Source organism: Porites lutea, chromosome 7 (assembly GCF_958299795.1).
Source record: "Porites lutea chromosome 7, jaPorLute2.1, whole genome shotgun sequence".
In the NCBI taxonomy this organism is placed as follows: domain Eukaryota; kingdom Metazoa; phylum Cnidaria; class Anthozoa; order Scleractinia; family Poritidae; genus Porites; species Porites lutea.
This window is the reverse complement of record NC_133207.1, coordinates 15,444,116-15,466,724: the sequence shown is the minus strand read 5'-3', so window position 1 is coordinate 15,466,724 and position 22,609 is coordinate 15,444,116. Positions and strand designations below refer to the sequence as shown.

Below are 22,609 nucleotides of genomic sequence, written 5' to 3'. Positions count from 1 at the left end.
ATGAAATGCGGTCAATGCGAGCTTATTGTTAAATTTAAAAAAAACAACAACAACTTTCTGATTTTTTAACCGAGAATCTTCCCATTTTGAATCCCAACTTATCCCAAAACTCCGAAAATTTGCGACCCCATTCTAGTAAATCTATTGAAAATGCGACCCCATTATAGTCAATCCAGTCGTGAAATAAGGACCCCATCCAGCGGCCCATCCCCATTAGCCTCTTATAAGGAAGTGCCCTCTCCCCGAGGAAGAAGATTACTGATAGTACTGTTTAATTTCGTTTCAGCGAGGAACAGTATATCAAATGAGCATTCGTCCAGGATGGATTTAACTTCATCGACTTTGTTTACTAGTACATTGACGTTTAGATGTAGTTAGATTAAACTTATAGTGCGAGGGGATATTTTCCTTACACCGTGACGCGGAGTTTGAGTCATTAGCCATATTGTAATTCTGGTAGCCGCCATCTCAGTTGTTGATACTTTCTTCGACATCCTGAAATAATTGTAGGAAAACAAAATCTTAACATCTGAAAAAGGCATTGCAGATCTAATTATACAGGAGCGGCTGAGCCAGTGATAGTTTGACATCGCTATGATTTCACGATATGCCACAAGTGATCTCCGCACGTGATGTGCGAGTAAAAAAAGACAGCACGTGGAACAGCGAAGCGCTCAGTGAGTCCTTACATTAGGGTTGCCGGGACAGAGCGTCATAATTTTCCCCCAACAACTCGTCACACAAATGCCACAGTCTATAATTGCAGAAAGGGTCCATTTAATTCTTGATTTGAAAATTGAAGTTATCGGCTGCATTGCGCGTTGAGCCATAGTTTGGTCAGTTTGATATTAGGCGAGATTGGTTATGAACGACATCAAACGGGTTTACCTCGGTGTAAGCCTGAGTGTGAAGTTTTTCTTTGTTTCTTGCTATTATTTTCCTTCTTTGCATTCATCTGATTCATTATTTGCTGCGTTCATTGTTTTACGTCACTCGTTGGTTTCACAGGGTTTTAGACCGAGAATAAGCCCAACAAAAACTGTGTCAAACATAAAAACAACGGTGCTGTAGTTTATGTTGGAAGCTCTCTTAAGATGCAAAATCCGTTGTTTTTTATTGGCAAATTGTGACGAAATAAATTAATGCAACGTTTTGTTGGTCACTAATATCAAAATGATAGGAATGCTTTTGAACGTTGTGCACCGTTAGGTCCCCAAATACATAGTTTTCGTAAATTCAAAGGGTATTTAATTAATTAATTTTGTAGACTCAAAGGGTATTTAATTAGATTCAGAATTACAACAACGAAAGTGTAACATGTTTATAAACCAGACTCACTGTTTTATAACTAGTCTGACTTCTTTGTCTTCTGCAAAATGTAAACTTCATTTGTTATGTTTAAGGCAGCATAAAAACCCTTTCTCGACCTTTCAAATAACTCACTTTCAATCCTTTTGGTTGAGGTGAAATAAAGGTCAACTTTAAAGGGCTGTAAAAATCCTAGTATCTAAATTTACAAGCTATACACCGAATGCAAATATGGCGGACCTCTCGGCCGGCCCGGGTCTAGTTGCGCGAAAGCGAGGCTAGTTAGGCCTCGAGAGTTTTGTTTTGACTGCTCGTCTTAGCGATTGAGTCGAATTATTTCCATGTAGCCGACATACATAGCAACACGGTTTGTTTACTTAGAAAGTTACATGTTGTCAGGATGTTGTGGCAGGAATGACGAATAGAGTGAGTCGATGTTTTGCTCAAGTGACTGTGGTTATATATCCTTTAGATCATGCTTTCACTGTAAAATACTCTGATCACGTATGGCATAGTCCCAGAGACTTGAGTTGCTATTCGCTGTTAAATCATTTCATAGTGAGTCAGTTATACATAAACGGAGGGGAGTTAAAGCATTGCACTTTCGGCTGTGATTTCACCCAACATGCACAAGAGTTTGGGAGAAAACACAAACAAACACTGTGATCAACAGTGCGGAGAGAACACTGAACGTAACAGACTTTGCGGCTGGGGAAGCCCTACACAATGTGCAGGAAATCGACACACTACTTACACTCCAAATGTCTCATCTGAGCTCATTTTGGATTTAACAGCAGCCAGTGCAACAGATACTGTGAGAAGACACTTAGTTACTCGAAGAAATATGGAGTGCTTTCAAGGCCTGGCTATCTTAGTCGTTGTATGCACAGTAATAACAGTAATAATATGTGCTCTCCAAACTCTGTGTTTCTTTCTGTTGAAGAGAACCAAAAACGTTCCGTTATCGAGGATAAATGAAGACTTGAACGGACATAATCGCGAACCCGGAAATCCAAGGGAGATCAACATACAACCCGGGCCTCACTTGAATCGAAGAAAACAACCAATCGAACATAGCGAGCAACCATTCAATCAGGTAGGCTTCATGATCATAGCATAGTTTGAAGAATTGTTACTTCAATAATTTTATACTTTTTGTTTCGAGTATACGGCCTAAGTTGCACGCGCCTGGGTTGTTTCGGAAATATGAAGACAATGAGTGATGTTATTTTTTATTCAAATATGATGAGCAAGCAAATCTTAAAACTAAAAGTGTACGTCAACTTGTTTAGCTAAGTTTTAAAATAAATGTATTATTTTTGTTAGTATAGTTTTTCATCAATTTAGTTTCGTCTATAGTAACTTTCAGCGGTGCTTGTGAAACTTGTCTTAGGTACTTATATTTGTCTTGTTTTCTATAGGGTCGAAGACGCTGAGAAGCAAAAACAACAGAGTGATCAAGAAAGATGAACTGGATTTAAGTGATCAAGGGGCAACAAATTCAAAACAAAATTTTCAGTCACCTCCTCTAATTTTAGAACACTTATGACAAACTTAAGCACTAGCCTTTTTTATTTAGTGGAGATACGTGCAATGCGTGTAATTGAGAAAGCCATGTAACGCGGAAGGGAAATGTAGCATCTACCTTGCGCATGCGAGTGAGTTCTGTCTTCTTCTATCTGCGACACTTTGAGCATTTTACTTTCAATTTCTGAGAAAATACACTTATAATGGCAGTTGTTAAAAATTGCCATTGTAGTGCATTTTTAGAGTTTAAAAGTAAAATACTGTAAATGGCGAGGATAGAAGAGTGTTCAGTAGTAGAAAGGGGTTCACCTATGAGTTCGTCGAGAACGCCGGGTTCCAGATTAACATTTAGGTTTACGGTATCGCTGAAGATAGTTTGGTTTAGTGATGTGTGAATAGACAAAAAGAAGTCTCACTGTGTCTGGCAACTATTTTTCTCTCTACTGTAGTTAAAAAATTGCCTTATAGAGTTTAAAAGTAAAATCACACCGTATAATAAAGTGTCGAAAATAGCATAGTGTTCTTAGAATGAGGCGGGTTTTTAGTCTTCTTTACTGGAACTTGTCGGGTTCAGACTTCTGTTAAATCCACCTACAGCTTTCATTTTCGTACCACAACATGCACGTCTTTCCGCGCTCAAATCAACTCTCTTACATTGGCCAACTAATTCGATAACTAAAAAGGGTTTCCATTTGTCTCTGTCTGCAGCAAGCCGCATTATGGTGCTATCACGTTCCCGCTGTCTAACTCAGTCGAAAGAGAGCATCAGCCTCCATGATATTTGCCCGGTATCTTAAAAACGTACGCGCAACGATAAAAATGAGTGGTGAGTTCAGTGAGTTCTCACAGACTATGCCACAAAGCAACATTACTGTTATATGTTCAAAGATCGGGGAATACCCGCAAAGGCTTCTTTGCTTGTTTCTTGATTATAAATCATGACATATCAGCGGCGGCGGCGGAAAAAAAAAAAAAAGTGTGTGTGTGTGTGGCGGGGGGGGGGGGGGGGGGGTGGGGGGTGGGGGGGGGGGGCTGAGAATAAAATTAGAAATTTTTAAAAGGAATGGATCACCTACTTATAATAGTGATACATTGTTTACCTGAGACCCCTGTAATGCTCAAGATATAGAGTACGGGGGCACCCAACGATTTTTTTTTCTGTAATGTTCGAAGACGCAACTTCGTCAGGGCTTTAGGGCAGCATGACTCAAAATCATAAAGCATCGCTCAATCGTGGATCATCCTTCTATTGTTAGTGCTCTTGGTGCTGCAACGAACTCGAAGGACAACTGACTCGACAAAAATCGCGCTTGCCTACATAAATAATCACGTGGCTTTGTTTTACCTTAATTTTGCCATTCGACAATTTTAGTCAAAAGTAAACATTCACCGAATGTTTTTGAAAGTTCGTTTATAATAACAGGTTTCTAGCGAAGATGCGACAAGTTACAGGGAGCTTATGAATGTTCCAATGACTAACAGTGGGGCAAAAGAAGAAGTCAAATTGGGACTCAGAAAAGCAATCAAGACTTGGTGAGTAGCACAGGGCTTAGAAGGGCTGCCTTTCATTGAAGAAAAAAGACCGAAAATCGAGACGGTAAGTTGGTGTGTATTTTGGCAGAGTTACAAGCTTTTTTGTTTCGATTCAAATTTAACGTTGTTATGTTTTGCGGTTTGTGAAACAACTGATATGCTGATGCATTGAGATGTTGTTCAAGTCAGGTATGGATGATTTCATCTTCATTGTTTTTATTTTCACATGTAGCTTTCATTTGAAGAAGAAGAGAGGAGGCGAATTAGACGGGAAAGGAACAAGGTAGCAGCTTTTCAATGCAGGCAACGAAGGAAAGAACACATGCAGAAACTACAAGAAGTGAGTGCGAGTTTTAAGTGTATTGAAAATTATTTTAATATTCCAACATCATATTCAAATTTATGCACGTGTATTTTTAACCGGATACGTCAAGTCACACACATGACTCACGACATTCATGATATAATCCTACATCCTTCCGATTCCGTTTTAGTTCAGAACGGATACTTTTTCAATTGGCACATCCCTACTCGATCTTTGAACATGAACCCCAATTTGGTCATACCAGCAAAGTTTGTTGAGTCAAGGAACTCCAAATTTATCAATTCGCATTTTTGACGTGAAAAAAAAAAACATCCATTACAACTTCTTGAATATATGGCTGTTTTTATTTGCGAAGGAGTCGGACGGATAAAAAGCGTAGAGCTTAAGATCTAACTATATACAAACTATTCATAGATAGTCGGAGTCACAGGCAAAAGACGACGAAACAAATCAACGTCCGTCTGAAGAAGCATCGGTTCCTTCTTAACTGGCGTGGAAAAGGCAGCGATGTTCGTTTCCCAGAGTTTGAGACTCAGTAAAATCGGACCTGTCATAACAATTATCCAAAAACTAATGCTTACAAATCCAACGTATGTGAGGTGGCTGATTCTAAATAATCCCGCTCGCTGAAATGTATCTGCTAACCAGCGAACTAAAACAAATAACTTGAAATAATCCCTTTTATTTTGCTATTTTTTCTATTCAGGATTTATCACTTATAGCGTGTCTACATATGACAGGATGGAGTACTGGGATCAAGAAGTTACTGATAGCGTAAAAAGAGACAGCACAAAACATCCTGACAATCCCGGACAAAAATATATTTTATTTAATAATTATAATAAAAATGGATTATTTTCAAAAAATTGACAAGATAAAAGAATTAAGAAAAGAATTTTTTAACGATAAGTTTTTGTCTTTGTCTTTGTTTGAAAAAGTAGCTAATTTTCATAAGTATGGAATATGTTTTGAGGAAGCACAAATTTATAAAGAAGGAGATAGAAAATTTGTTTATCATAGTCCAAATTTTCATGAGGTTTTACACAAACATGATTATGAAAAGTTAACTAAATAGCAAAAAAATGATTTTATCAAATATTATCTTGACGAGCATTTAAGTGAAGGTGAAGAAGAGGATACAACTGAGTTAATAACAAAAGAATTGATGGATAGGAAAACGGAGAATTAACTTGGGAGAATCCAGAATCGGCCTCTCTGGTAAAAAACAAAGTTTAAAGAAAAAAAATCATTTTTTACAAAATAAAAAATGTCGCAGCGAAAATGTTTAATTAATGGTAAAAAGTACTATCAACATCCGGTTTATTCAAATTATGCAGCATCAAAGGTTGGTGAAATTGTAAATATTACAACTGAAAAAATTTCAAAGATGAGAAAAAATAGATGTGGTTATTGTTAGTTTTTTGAGTGAGATAAAAAACTTGCAAAACCAAAATGTTACTTGCAACATCGATTTGTTTATGAGAGTGTGAAAGGAGCGATTCCTACGGGGTTTGAAATCGACCATTGCAACACCTGTAGTAAACGAAAATACTATAAATCAGCAACTTCTAAAAAAGACAAGCAAAGTATGGACTCGAATTTGTAAAGTAAAAAAAAATTATCTATTCTTACAATAAAAATGATTCTTACGAAACTTTCAAATCTGCGAAAAGAAAATTTAATTTTTAATGAAGCCAAGGAATACACTGTCAAGAATTCCAAACTTAAATATCAACGTATTAAAATTGAAACAATTTATCCAAATTACAAAAAAAGGACTGCTTGTAATTAAGACCCTGTTTATATGGAGTGGGGGACCCCGGTCTAGTGGGGTAAGTTTCTTTTGTTTTGTGTCCCCCAGAGCGTGAAAACAAAAGAAACCAACCCCAGTAGACCGGGGTCCCCCACTCCATGTAAACAGGCCCTAAAACGTACCGTTTCTTTTCAGTTTTGGTGTTAACGAACGATTAAATCAAGGGACTAATCAATTGATGGGTTATTCGATGCCACTTTGTCTTTGGCAAAGAGAGGAAGAACCGTCTACAGAGGAAAAGAGTTTTTTGAAGGAATGAATAACTTGATCCGTCAAAATTATCTTGAAGAGGAATACGGTATCGACATGCGTCACATTTGTCTAATATATTTTACGACAAACAAATAGAATACACTGACAATATACTGCGCCTGTTCTTTATGCAAAACTAATTTATTCTGATAAATTCAAAAACATTTTATCTTTATTTCGCTCAAAAGGGAATGATAAAGTAAATCCTGTTGATTATATTAATCAGTATTGCAAAGTAAAAATGGCCTTGGTTATCGAAAGTATCTACCTCTCAAAAAATGTAGTCTCTCCTCTGTCCAGTTTGGGGTGTAACCTTTATCAACTACTTTTCTCTTACATTTTGATATACGAACTTTGTCACCAATTGCAAACTTTGGTTTTTTAGGTTTTAAATAAATCAAATCACCGTACAAATTTCCAGAAACTTTTTCCTCATTTTTCTTTTTACTCGCTTCAATACTAGGCTTCATCTTCATACTTGAATGCCTCGTTTTATTATAATCGTCTACTAATTTATCACGTTTGTCCCAGTAAACAGTATTGTCATTGGCAGTGAACATTTTCCACATTTTGTTTTTTATAGTTTTATTCCATCCCTCAACGATGGTTGATTTTTCTTCATTTTCAGTGTGATATAATTTGATGCCTTGGGTTTTTAAAAACTCTTTGAAATGTTTACTGATAAACTCAGAACCTTTATCAGCCAAAGCATCTTTGGTTTTCTTTTACTTGATTTAAATATATCATCAAATGCTTTGCTGACAGTTTCAGTTTTTTGTCTTTCAAAGGTTCAAGTCTAACCATACTTACTGAAAACATTGATAACCCTCAGTAAATACTTTACCCCTGTGTTCCACTCACTAAACTTTTGCATTTCAACCAAATCAGCAGCCCAGATTTCATCAATCCCGTTTGATATTACTGATCTCTTTGAAAGGTTTCTTGTGATTGGTTCATGGAGTTCGTCAGCTAATTGTTGAGTCCAATCACTATTACCCAACGCCGTTTTACGTTTTTTTGTCTGCAGAACACGACCAAGTTTTTGTTTTGTATTAATCATGAATTTCGCAGTTTGACCTCACATTTCACCATAAGAAATTTTGTCAAGTCTTTCAATCATTTCTTTATCACATTGATTTTTATTTACACCACGGTCGTAACAAATATCATGATAAGCAGAAATTTCATCAACTTTCCTGTATAGATCAACATACCACTCTTGAACTTCAACAGTATCTGGGTCGTATTTTAATTGTTCATCTAGTGGATTATAAGCCCCCGTATATTTATATTTTTCTGGAGTCCAACCAGCTGTTGGTCTTGGGAGTTTTCCAATCCATTTGTGAATATCAATTCCTCTACCATCCAATTCAGCTCTATCAGTTTTATATTTTATATTCGATCTCACTTTTGTTGATAGTTGGTCTAAAGCCGAACCAACAGAATCTTAAACGAATGGAGCAAGTTTATTGATACCACAATTCACAGCTTTTTCTTGAAGATTTTCATTTCTCATTAATTCACTTGCCCCATATCGACCCATTTCAACAGACTTTTTAGCCATCCAAGGAATGCCATGGTGAACAAGATCATCTGCTGCTGTACCAACGACAGTATCAAAAACGCCCGCCCCTTCAGACGGGCTAATTAGTTTTTCGACTTTCTTTTGGTTTTTCTTCCCTTTCCAGTTTTTCTTCCTGTTCCAGCTTGCCCGTTTTCTTTTACATATTTAACCTTTTTAGTTCCACAGACTGAACAATGGTAAAAAAATTGCAATCGTCCTCTTTTATCTCTTTGGTAACCGCTTGGTTCAACACATGGTGTTATCCATTTTATCTTTGATACAATAAGATTCTACCATTTTATTTTAAGGTTTATATAATTATTAAAATAAATGAATTTACGAGCAACATATTTAGAAGGGGAGTTAAATAAGATTTTACAACAGCTTAATATTGCTTACGAATATTCCGAGTTTTCTCTTTTAGAGAATGATCCAAGATTTCTGGAAATAGTTAAACGATTAATGGAAATATCAAAAAAATCTAATTATCTCAGAGGATTAGTAAAAGGTAGTGTTTTTGTTTAATTATTTAATAAAATGGAAAAGAAGTTTTTTACCGAGATTCAAAAGAAAATGAACGTAAAAACATTAAAGGATTTTGAGAAACGACTCCGAACAAAAGTAAGAGACGAGTTTGAACTTGAAAGAAAAACAAATGAAAATCTTGCAAGAGTTTTACTCGTTGGTGAGTCTCAGATGTGGTATAGTATTAGAACTGGAACTTATAGTTGGGTTGAAATAGATAGTGATAGAAAGGAAAAAGTTATTTAAACTAAGGGAGTTGTATAAAGAGTTTTACAATGTAATTGAAAGTGTGGAAGCATTAAATGAAAAAGTTAAAAAAATTAAAAAGTTGAAAGATGACGATAACAATTAAATTACTAATCGGCGTAGCAAAGGGAGGGTATATCAATGGAAGCCATAGATTTAAAAAATTTATATCGGCTTATAATGGAAGAAGCAAATGAATTGAGAAAAACAGATAGGGTTTTAGACGGCTTTTGGAAAAAGCGGGAGGAACTTTAGTCTGAAAGAAAAGTAATGGATTTATATTTTTTTGCTTGAGTTATAAAGATGAAAAATTGAAAACAATGATGAATGATTATGTGCGAGTGATCGAGGATTATATTTTACATCAAAATTGATATAAAATTAGTATTTCTTCTTTACAAAATATTCCCTTATAAATGTCAAATTTCACAAGAATTGTTAAAACACAGGTAAATTCTGAACATTTCATGTTGTCATCTTGTAAATTTGACATTTACTTTCTCGGGCTCTCATAAGAAATTTTCATTGGTGTTATTACAAATAACTAATTACATCTAAAGCCCTTGAAAAATGTAAAATAGAACGGGATATTGTTTAAATCATTCTGGTACAAGGTTTTTGTCCACTGAGCATTAAATTTACTCAGTTTCCTGATGGATTCCGTCGTAAAATCTTTCACTGCGTGAAATATTTTGTGGATGAGAAGGGAGGGAAAATCATTGAATTCTCTCGTTCTTTTCCTCCTGAGACGTTTAACATTGTAACGTTGATCGTCATCTATCTATTAAGCACGGTGTCAACGCTGCTAACAACAGACTCGGATTAACCACTTTGTCGTCCCTTCAGAGTCGTCGAAGTCTAAGAAATTTAGAGAATATGAGATGGTGTTTTTAACGTGTTGCAGTTGAGAAGCTAAGTATGACAGGTTCTTGTTACTTCTTTTGAGCATACCGTATGAATGTCTTGCTAAACGTACGAGTGGAAGCAAAACAACTGTTGTCGTCTACAGACCTCCATAGTTCCAAATCAAAATGTTCTCGGAGGAATAAGTTGTCGCTTTAAGAAACATTTTCATTCTTATCTCTTTTTTTATCATCGCTTAAGAAATTGTATTTTTCTAATTTTTACAATTTTGGTGTTTTGTGTTTTTGGTGTTACTATCGAAATCGCCATGAGTTTGCTATATTATTATCATTATTATTGTTATTATTATTATTATATTATTATTATTATTATTATTATTGAGAAACGCTATTCGATTTCCTTTTTAGTAGAATACGTTGCGCTTAAAAATAAGTTTTTAATTGAAATCAAGTGCTTTAAATTGATACAAATTTTTTCATAAAGTGATTTTTTAATCCAAACGAAGTTTTTAATCGAAATGACTTGTAAATAGTACTTGAAAATAGTTTTCTAAACGAAATTGATTGCAAATATGTTTTAATAGTCATGAATAATTAGCTTAAAAATCGATAAAAGGTTATTATCGCCGGTTGCATCTAAGCGTGGACACGAGACAAGAAACATATTCTAATAGGGCGCCAGACATGACGTGTTGCCGCCGAACATTTGAAGTTTGACAGCCGTTTAAGCAAACTGTCGCGCCAAAGGTAAGTTGTTCATATGTTTCGTATCAGCGCGTTCCGCTCATATTTCATTCTTCCCAACCTTCAAACACATTTCTCGCTTAGAAACAGCACACTTGCCTCCAGAAATTATTCTTAACGTCTAAAAATTCTTGCAAAAATAATATTTTTTGAGCGAAAACAAATCAAGTCGACAACAGCCGCCTACTCCAAACTTCGAAAGTTTGGCGGCAAAACATGTCATGTGTGCCCCCAATTACAACATGTTTTTTCCTCACGTGGACACACTTAGATGCAACCGACGGTGTTTATAAAAAGCATTATTATTATTATTATTATTATTATTATTATTATTATTATTATTATTATTATTATTATTATTATTATTATTATTATTATTATTATTCAGTTGTTAACATCATCACGTTTGTTTGGATTCCAGCTGAACGCGTTTGGCAACTCTACAAATTTCATTAGCAGCCCTAATTCCTGTTTCCATGGCCGTATGAACGCAAGCACATGCCGTGACATTGGTAGCTTCACCAGCAAAGAACAAAAGGTCTTGCACAGAGCTGGCAAGCACGTGACGCATGCCTTGCGTATGCACAGTAGGTGAGCTGTAGGCCCCACGTATAAAAGGGTGTTTTGACCAGTGATAATACACGTAGTCCATCAGTTGGTCCTTAGCAGGATAAGGTTGCGATTCAGTGCTAGAAAGAAAGACAAAGATATTGGACAGTAAATCACCTCAAAGGAGCTACCTTATGGTGTCATATTTGCATACAATTTTTAAGTATCTCGTTTGTAATACAAGTTAATCTCTTCCGTCCAAGATAAAACGTTATCCTCTATAGTTTAATACCGTAAAATCCCGAAAATAAGCCCCCCAAACTCGTAACGCAAAGAGCCCTCCGTTAAATCGCCCCTCAAAATATAAGCCCCCCGGGGGCTTATACTTCGAAAATTGCCGTGAAATACAAAGTAAAACAAAGCAAAAACGGTAAATTTGCTTCCAGCTATAAGGCTAGCCCAATCGATTTCGAAACGCAAATTTCCCTCCGTAGATAAGCTCCGACAAAAATAGGCCCCTCAAAAAGAGCCTTTCAAAAATATAAGACCCGGAGCTTATTTTCGGAATTTTACGGTATAATCATTTTTTAACAAATACTTTGGGGTTTCCTTCGATTTCTGTCGAGGTAATTTTTCTATGTTGCAAAAAAACAACTCGAAACTTCATGAGAGCTTTCTTTGACGATCCTTTTGTTTGGAAGGGGCAACAAAATGAAGGAAGGGACACAATAGGCAGAAAGGTCTAGTGCAAATTAAGGGGTTTAAGCTTTGCAACTTATAATTTAAAAAAGGCACAGCCGCCGAACCCAAACGAGGGAAAACGATAGTTTGGAAAACCACTGGCATACAGTGAACGATCACACTCTCTTCTACCTTTCCTTAACTATAGCCTGAGCAAACAGCCGATATATCGCAACTCCACCACTGGTTTCCCCACGAAATGAACTCTGTGAAATATGCACAGAAATTCCATACTGATCATGACGTATCACTACTCGAGTCACGACGTGCTTCTGATTGGATGAAGCCAATTTTAACCAATCAAAATCACTAACCAAATCTGGGAAGTAACACTTCATCAGTATCAGGGAATTTCTGCGTTCGTTCCTCAGACGCCATTTTGCGGGGAAACTGCTGGTGGCGTCGCGAAATGTCGGCTGTATTCTTAGGCTAACTTAACTACCATAATGTAATGATAGGAAAAGTTTCCGCTGCTGTTTCTGTTAATAGAGTGCTGTAGGTTCTAAGACAAGGACGACTACGCGAACACGAGAACGAGATTTTCCCAATACTAAGTAGTGCGCGGGCGCGCGCGCGAACCAACGTCATTTTGGCGGGAAGATGTGGTAGCCGTCGTCAGTCTACTACGAGCGAGAATATCGTAGTGGCGAAAACAGAGATATCAAATGTTAGAAATTTTATAATTTAGCAATTGAGGGAGAGGTCTCCTTCAACGAAAATAAGCGTGCTAACTTGTGTGGAGAAAAAAAAGTACAATGAAGCTTTCCAAGGTGACTGTTTTTAGACAATAGACGAGATCACTATTAACGAGATGAACTTTCAAATTCTCCTGTGAATCCTCTGATCGTCCTATTTGTTATGAACTCACCCGAATATTTCATCCAACTGCTGGAGAAATCCGTCCAAAACATCCTTTTCACTGAGATTCATTTTCTGTTCCGCAGGCTCAGCAGTTTGAAAGCCAACGATCACATGACATTTTTCATCACTGTCGAATGAGTCACGTGTGTACATCCATATTTGGCCGACGAAACCTCGCACACAGTAAATGAGATTTACTTTATCTGACCAGAACTGTGATTTAAAACGACAAACAATTTTCAGCGCTCCTCCCATATGGATACTGTCTATCGCTTTTTTCTTGTTTTCTGGTAAAGCTGGAATAAAGTCGATATCACCATCTTTGAGGATCGTAAGAGGCACCGTTATAACAACGTACCTAGCTGTTAACATTTCCCCATTTTGGTTTTTCAGGACAATTGTTTCACCAGGTATCGCTTGAACTGTTCTCACGTTTTTTCCATCCGGGATCTGACCAACGTTTTCTGAAAGAGGAGAAGGCAGCCGCGTTAAGGTGATGTTACATGGGACTATTCGCAACGACGGTTTTTAGCGCAACACAGCGTTGCTACATTGTTGCGACATTGTTTCAAATGGTTGCAACATTGTCCAACATTGCAACGCTGTGTTGCGCTAAAAATCGTGGTTGCGAATTGTCCCGTGTAACATCACCTTTAGGCAAGCAAGGTAGAGACGATCTACCTGCAATAAAACTAACCTTTCCACTCTACTTCTTTCACTTGCCAGTTAAGGCGCATATCAACTTTAATGCATTTGTGTAATAAATATTCCACTAACTGCGAATAAGAACCAGTCAGTCTGCAAAAAAGAAGGGAAAAATTAAATGTAAAACGAAAGAAAAAGACGAGACACCTTTAAAGGTGATATTACACGAGACGAACGATTTTTAGCGCAACACAGCGTTGCAACATTGTTGAGACATTGTTTCGAATAGTTACAACATTGTTTCAACATTGCAACGCTGTGTTGCGCTAAAAATCGTCGTTACTAATCGTCTCGTGTATTAAAACATCACCTTAAAGATGAAAAGACGAAATTTGATAGTAAATTGACAAGGAAGTTGTTTTCCGTTTTACTTGTGATCATTTCTTCTATTTTGACGAAGTATCACTTTCTAAATCATTCTGAACTCACCTATAGTCACCAGAACCATAATCCCATGCGTTCTCTTCCCTGCAAGATTCCCTCATTCCCATTTGACTGGGCGCGCAAGCGTAGTCTTGACAGTGAATTGTATCAAAAACATCAATCGCATCTTCGTCGCATTCTCTTCCCTTTAACCACTCAAGAGCACTCATATCTCTTTTCTCAGCTCCTTGAGCTCCGCCTAAATCAGCAACTGCTTCATTCGCCAAATCTTTGGCAGGATTAGAGTCGGCTTCTCTCTCCTCCACCACTCTAGCATTGCTCAGAAGCGTATTACTCTTTTGTTCTAGTGTTACAGGGTTTTGCGGAATATCATCCTCGGTTTCATTCTGCCATAAATCGATTTCCCCGCGAGCTTTGTATGCTTTGCGTATATCTGGGTGATCACTATGCAGGGGAATTAACCTTCCTTTGTAGTAAATCATTTCTTCAGTTTCCATTTCATCACATCCAATGCACTGCACAACAAATAAAGAAAGTAAGTAATCACCCTTTCCCGGCCTCAAGGGTTAGGTTCTCGATTTCCGCCGTCTACCGAGTCCGGTTTTTGCCTCTTTCGGTACTGTTAGATACATTATGCTCGAAAATTTTAGCATTATGCTTTTGAGCGTCACCTTCAAAACAACAGCATTATGTCTAAGACTATGATCAAGAGGTAGCATATTATGCTCGACTGATCTTGGTTATATTTGATGCTGTTTTTCATCCCTGCAGCTAAAAAAATACCTCCATATTTCAAACTGACAACAGAAAGGACAACAGAGCTCGATTCTGAACTGGCAGCATTGAACGACAGACAACTGGCAAGCCTAAGACCTTGAAGCATACCTTGAAAGTAGCAACCAAACCTTTGAATATATTGAATCCTTACCAAAAGCATTTAAAAGCGAAAATTTCTTATTACAGTTCTGGAAATATCAATTTTTATCATCATTATTATTCTCTATATGGTTAAAAAAAATGCCCATTACGCCGGCATTATGCTCAATGCTCCAACTATAGCATTATCCCCAAAATTATGCCGGCATAATATATCTAACCCTACTTCCGGGGGGATTACTTCGGGTTTATTTTCCCGAGCAGCGGCTGGTTCTCAAGCCAAGAACGATTCACGCAACGACACACGCAACCACGTTCATGAATAAAGGTCTCCATAGGTTTTCCGGGATTCGGGATTCGCCTTATTTCAAGGTCGGCATTCGGGATTTTAAAAGCATATTGGGGGCGAGATTCGGGAATGAAAGAATGCACGGGATGCGTAATGCCGAAAATAACCCTCGAGATTACGGGATTGGGGAAAAATTTGGGTCGGGATGACGGGAGTAAAGAACCCTATTAGGGACCCTCAAGAATCGCCTGCCGAGAAAAATTAAAGCGACCGTGAAACGCGGGCCTCTAAGGTAGCATTGGAACACAGAAAGACGCTTCGGGGATATATGCTTCTGTTGGAAGCTGTTTGGCAGTTTAAGGAGCGACAATGCAACTCAAATAAAAACGCAAAAACGCGCGAAAACGACTGATTAGTGAGCTTAAGTAACCATTAAAGCGACGGCAATGAAAACTTCACTTAAAAAGTGAATTCGCGCCGTCTCAAACTTCATTCCATCTCGTCGTTTCATTCAATGTACTTCAACTGAAAAACCCGAGGCCGACAGTGCGCTCATTCCCCCCCCCCCCCCCCCCCGCCCACCCACCTCCTTCTCTCTCTCCATTAGTGCTCCGTTTTATGGGTATTAACGCCAAGTGAAGCTACACGGAAAGGAAAGGAAAGTCAAAAAAAGGATTTCAGATCACAACGTGGAATCGCTCTAGGAACCTCCCGCACAGAAGGTACAAATGAAAACCAAGTCTTCTTACCGGCTCAAGAGGCCAACCATTTTCTCGAGCAATTCTGTTTATAATGGTGTCTGATCCATGAATAACCTCTCCACCAAGATCAACTGGTGCAAAACCCTTGAAAGGTTGTGCTTGTTTTACTCTGCCGCCAAAATAGTCAGCGGCCTCCAGAAGCACAACGTCAAACCCAGCTTCAGAGAGCGACGCTGCTGCAGCAAGACCTGCTACTCCTCCACCAACAACAGCTACTTGATTATCAGGACAGGATGCAGTGCTCCCTACATATAAAAACGTTAAGCTACCGTTAAACGGGAAACAAAATCGTTTGTTTTGCAACATGGCTGCAAAATTTAAAACGAGTTGGAAAGCGATGTTTTTAGTTTTACCACCCACGTTCAAACCTGTCGTGCAACAAATCAGTTTGTTGCAAGTTGCGTGAATACTGACTTCTTATTGGTTAAAATTACACGGAAGGCACGCTATACACAGATCAGGTTGATGAAAGGTTGATGCAGCTTCCGAAAAGTTGTTGTAGAAAGAAGAGAGCTCCTCTACCTGTTGCCACAAGATCTGTACATGTTTCGCGCTTTAACAGACCAAGGCAATTGTGTTTTGCAACAAGTGACGTAACTCTCGAGTATGGCGTAACTAACACGTAATTTTATCCAATCAGAAGTCGGTAATCACGCAACTTGCACCAACCTGATGTTGCAAAAGCCCGTTTTACATCATACTGAATCACCTTCCACTGACTTTAATACAGTGACAGCAAATCACTAAAGCTTAAACCAGCTGATTCTAAATTAATCGGAACCCTTTGCGTAAAATTCTTTAAAAATTAGTATCTTTTCTATATACTTGGCTAAATTTGTTCGAAAAACAATGCAAATGCACTAGTTTGGGCGAGTAGACTATCATGGCTTAACTTTTTATATTACTTTTGGTAGCAGCAGCGCTTTTGAAATTATTATTATTACAAACTGAGCTTTTGACTGGACATCTTATAATTAACCCTTCCTAATATCAAAATTTAAATTATTATTTGTTGTCAGCCCTATATGCTTCCTATATATAGAGGTAGTAGCATTGTTGCCACTAAATTTTAGCTCAGCAGGTAAGGTACCATTACCGGCCGGTAAGGCAAAAAATATGCCGGCAGAGGTACACTTTCCTGAGGGGGAGGGGGGGAGGATTGGAGTGAGGGGCATGGCCCCGCCCTAGGACGAGCTAAGTTGTTTGAAACGTAATTCATTTTAAGTCCTATTTTACGCAAATCGGCCGTTGTTATCTTTAGACAACAATTTAAAACGTTTGATCCTAATAATTTTACTCTGTCTTCAATGTTCTCTTTTCAAAATGCGTGGCCCATAAGAAGAAAAGCTGTGTATACTTTAGTACTTTTCCACAAAATATCCATACATTTCCTTGATCGGATCGGATCACAACTAGCGTATTTTTAAAAACTAATTCAATATTTAACTACAAGTAAATCTTCAAGCGGTTGCAGGCGGTAAGAAGTGTTGCTTCAGGCGGTAAATTTTACTGGTTACCACCTGATACGGAGAACACTGTCAGACCCTCATAGGGAGGGGTTGTTGAAGTCCAACCATGCAGATTCATCTTGTGTGAACATGACCTCGTATAAATTAAAATGAAAGCTCTCCTAACACCTTCACAAAATCCTGTTTTTCTCAACTTCCATACAAACTCTGTACCTTTACATTCCCGTAAGCTCGGCCACACACGCCTCCATTTTAATAATAATAATAATAATAATAATAATAATAATAATAATAAAATCAACAGATTCTAAAATAGTCACATACCATGCCAAGGGAATGATGACTTAACAAACACTTCCTTCATTGCAGTGTCAAGACTTTCTATCAAAACAAGCACTTCTTCAACATTATGTGCATCCAGGTCATTCTTGCTATTTTGATTTGAGGCTGAAAGTTCCTTCAAAAATTTCACAACGGTGCCCAGTTTAATTTGACCAGGAAGAGGTCTCTTGCCACCTTGCAAATATGAAGCCAAAGGAGATATGTATACAAAAAGATGGCTGAAGTTATTTCGTGATAATTGTCTCCAGTTGACATTTTCTGTTTTCACCAACCTAAATCCTACGTTGTATAGACATCTAATGAAACAGCGAGTTGTTGGATTCAAAACTGCAGCAGCAAGATAAAATATTTCATGAACTGTCTCAAATCCATACCTTTCAGCTTCCTGTTGACAAAAGATTTATGTATATCTGTTATTTTCATATTTTTGCTGATGCATGCATGAAATAAGGTGCATATAATCTAATTCATCTCCTTAATTATACTAGTAGAGTTTCTTGTTGAGTAAAAATATGATTGTCTGAGTGTCAAAATAAATAAAGAAAGAAGGAAAGAAAGAGAATTTAATACACGAGAAGCAACTTTTGTGAGGTGTCAAGGTTTTGTACAGAGTAAGGGGAGAAAGTTGAGCGAACTTCCCATTTAAAATTGTGGTTAATTTAATTGACTCTAGTTATCAAGGTTTTTGAAAAATAATTAGGCCAGCTTGTCATAAAAATTAATCTGTTTAGTAGCAACATATAATAATATTTATTACACACTGACATACAGACCCTCCCCCTCATCTGGCTATTACTTTCCTACAAAATTAATTTGGTTAGCTAAGTTAATATTTACAGAGAAATATTTTTATGGATCTAGTCTGGATATCAGAGATAGGACACTCCCTTGTGTGTTAAAAAATCCTACACTGCTCAGCTACCATAAATATGTGCCTAATAATATTTTCTTGCCCAGTTTTGTTGCCCGGTTTTTTCTCCCTCGGCTCAGATTAAGATAGGGAGAGAGGGGACTAGATATTGCAACCGGAGGACCAGTTATTGCGAGGGCCCTGGTCAGGCCATGTGGAGAGGGGGTACTCTTTTATACGGCCTATATGGGGATATGTATGGTATGGTTATTGTCCTCTCGGTCCTAAGCAGGGTATATAATTTTACAGGAGTCTGTCCTAAATAGAGAGGGATATATAACTTTGTAAGAGTCTGTCCTAATCATAAATAGTGTATATCTGCACAATTGAACCGATTTCCTGAATGAAATTTATTTGTAATCCAAGTATGCAAAAGCAACGATTTGAAATCTGAAAACAGGTATAGACTTTGCCCACTTTGGTCTGGAATCGGGTATGGTTTTGAGGGTACTGTGGGAGTGCATAAATGTATTTGTCATTTTCAATTTCAAATGAATGTGAAAGAAAGAATTACAGGCAAATTTCAAAAGAATTTTAAGATATTTTTTGTTGGTGCTCTAATCTAAGAAATGACGACTTCTCTACATGTCTGTCGCGTTTGTGACTGTTGTTTGTTTGGTCTGAAAATGGGTATAGATTTAAAAAGCCAGGTCTAGAAATAGGTGTGAAAAATGACTTTTTTGGTCTGAGATTGGGTCAGTATTTGGAGAACCGGATGGCACACCCCCACCAGGAATTCCTTGGAGTTCCCCCCCCCCACCACCACCACCACCCGGTCATTTCAATATTTGGAATGGGACTTTTAATCGGGGGGGGGGGGACTAAAAATCGGATATATTTTTTTGTTTACAGGTAGATGAGCTTATAACTGCAGTTAGAGGGGGGCTTATAAGCGGCGGTTTACGGTACAAGATAAAGTAACACTAGTGGAGACTGAGGAATGATACCAAAATGGAAAAGTAATTTGGCAGTATTATTAAGATTCAGCAGCGCTACCAGTATATCAAGCTGTGTCGAGAATCTAGCTCAAAGCGGCTTGAGGTTGTGAAACAAAGATTCAAAATCAAAGCACTTTCTCTCTGATTGTTTTGGAAAACTAATTGAGGCTAGTATGCATGTACAGTGGAACCCCGCCTTAAGACCACCCCGTTTATAAGACCACCTCGTTATTACGGCCATATTCTTTCAAACCAAACGTAAAAACCATTGAGTCATTTATTATTTTGAGGACCCCGTTAATGCGACCACCTCGTTATTACAACCAGGATTTTATGGCCCAACAGTGGTCACATTAATGGGGTTCCACTGTACTCTGGAGCTAAAGAGAGGGAATTTTAACTCTCCAGCTTGCCTGGTATTTAGCCTGTGTGAAATCATGCCCACAAGTCATGCGCTGCAACTCAGGAAACAGCGTGGACTCTACTCTATGCCCAAGAAACCACAACTGCTCAGCTGTGAAGCCAGTTTTGTTTTCCTGATTGCTTGGTTATTCTAAATAAAGATAGTATACTTTTAATGGTTAGAAAAAGGGATTTTGCAGAAATTCAAAAAATTTTCTGACTGCTGGGCATTCAGTTTTTTTAAGACCCTTCCCAGCAGCTGGGCATATGGCCATATTTTCTTGCAGCCAGACATAGAGATTAATTGTTGACAGTTGATTAACTATGTACAATCTATAGGGCATCATGTTCGCATCCCACGCAGTTCAGCTAAACTTGTCGAGGGGAGGGGGGACAAGGTGGTCACAACCTCCTGCTTCCTGTACCCTGCTGGCTTTTAGTGTTTACGAAGTCATTCGCGTGGCTTGTCTGTGCGTAGTTGGTTACCAACTACGCGACAGACAAGCCACGTGGATGACTTCATAGTTAAAAGCCATGCAAGAGAGAAACCTTTGCTTGCAGGGTATTTCTTTGACTGGATGATAAGCAGTAACAAATAACGATAGCCTACGTGTAGCCACACCCTCCCCCTGACAAAGGAAAAGTGGAAAGAGGGAGTGTGCAAACAATATTATTACTAATCATATAATAGACAGATTTTCAGGCCCAAACGTGTCTCGTGATCATAGGTCAGTAATTTCAAGTTTTGATTGTATCAAATAGCCATATTCCAAATAGCTAAATTTCAAATTCCATATTATATTGTTATTAAAATAAAATAACAACTCGTGCAAAATATCTGCAAATAAACAAAAGAAGACAATAGAAATAGTGCATAATAGTGCGTAGAATTCTACTGCCTATTTCACGGCTAAGTAAAATCACTCTATAGTTTGATTGCTATTCTCACCTTGTTTAAAACGCCTTCTGCTTCTTTCATCAATTTTTTCCTCCAGCCACAATTTAAGCTGTGCATTTCATCCTGGTTTTCACCATATTGCAGACATAAAAACTCGACAAATCCACAGTTAGATTCTGGTAAATACTGCACAAACAGTACCTCTAAAATGCTCTCTTTACACTTCACTTTAGAGTCTAATTTATCCCGAAATAGTGCAAGGTATCTTTGGAAACTTTTCTTTGCTTCACCGTTGCGAAGAAACACACGTGGTTGAATTGATATAGGACGACGATCAAAGATTCTTGAGTTCTTTGAAGATTGAAGAATGATCCATTCGTGGAGTGATTCTGCCATAAATTCCAAAATTCTCAAGTCGTTCATCGTCATCAAGTCGAAGACCGGCCTTGAGAAATACAGAGCAACATTTCGGTGTGCACACGTGTCTATGTTAAAAGTGATATTACGCAATAGGACGGGAGAGGGAAGAACTTTTCGCAAAACTTCACTTTCCTTTAAACAGATCTTTTTGTAAAAGATTAGAAAACATAAATATTGAGTGAAGATCACGACAAAACACTTAAGTAAATGGCCCCGTAATGTTTGTTACACTCAAGCGCTTCGCCCTGACCTCTTCTTCCGAGTGGTGTCCTGTAAAAAGCACAGCCGAGGGCGCGAGGAGTACTAGGAACGAGTTTCCGATTCGGGTCGACTTCGGATCCAATTATGGCAGCTCAAGCGTGGTTTATCGCCAGAGAAGCGTGATTTTACGGTATTGTTGATGAAGTTTGCGTTTATTGTGAGTTTTGAAGTGTTCTTGGTCCTGTATAGTAAGCAGTCCTTTTATAAATGTCTTATCAATTTGTCTTGTCCCGCTGGCCTTTATTACCGAAAAAAATAGTACCGTCCTAAATTATAGCAACATTTGTTGGCATGTACATCACCTCTAGCTTTCATTGTTAAAGTGTGTTGTAGGACTGGATTTCTGCAGGTTTCTACAAGCTTAGGATAACTCTATGGGAACCTTTTTATTCATAAAAGTGGCCTAGTCCTTTTATTACCGAAGAAAATAGTGCCGTCCAACGAGACATACTGAATTTTAGCAACATTTGTTAAGAGGTATATCATATCTGGGTTTTTTATTGTTAAACGGTGTTGTAGAACTTGATAACTGTATAGGAGTACTTTTCTTCATAAAAGTGGCCCTGTCCTTTTGTCCGGTGCGGGACATCCTGAGTTTTAGCAACATTTGTTAGGAGGTATATCATATCTGGGTTTTTTATTCTTAAACGGTCATTCTTTAGGTTTCCAAATGGTCAGGGTAACTAAATAGGAATGTTTTTTTTTGTAAAAAATGCCTTGTCCTTTTGGCCTGTAATGTAGCAGGACATCCTAAACTATGTCAGTAGTTGCTTGCATGTATTACTGCATGACATGCAGCTTGTTATTGTTACATTGTAATACATACCTTGCCCTCTGAAGGCTTTTTCCTACCAGCTGGGGACAGCTGAACAAAGATAGTTTTATTCATTCCTTGTTGTTGTAATCACCCAAGAATGTCCCCCCAGGGGGACAATCTATAGGGAGTACTCAAAACTGACAGCTAGAGGTGCCGTTTTATCGCCAGGGAAGCGTGATTTTACGGTATACTTTTCGATGTTTGAGATTCTCATGTTCTTTGAAAAATTCCTGATTGATCATATCAGCAGTCGATTTTGTAAATGATATTCTTTCATTCATGATAA

The 22,609-nt window shown here is 37.8% G+C and overlaps 1 protein-coding gene across 1 annotated transcript; it reads right to left on the bottom strand.

The window, feature by feature from the left end:
* Positions 1-9,836: 9,836 nt before the first annotated feature.
* Positions 9,837-21,486, bottom strand: LOC140942545 (uncharacterized). Its single transcript, XM_073391460.1, has 7 exons — positions 20,877-21,486; positions 17,660-18,062; positions 15,855-16,111; positions 13,986-14,455; positions 13,549-13,649; positions 12,859-13,315; positions 9,837-11,389 (listed from the first exon to the last, which is right to left on the bottom strand). The coding sequence occupies exons 1-7, from the start codon at positions 21,252-21,254 to the stop codon at positions 11,101-11,103; spliced, it is 2,355 nt and encodes a 784-aa protein (XP_073247561.1). The 5' UTR covers positions 21,255-21,486; the 3' UTR covers positions 9,837-11,100.
* Between the last annotated feature and the right edge of the window lie 1,123 nt (positions 21,487-22,609).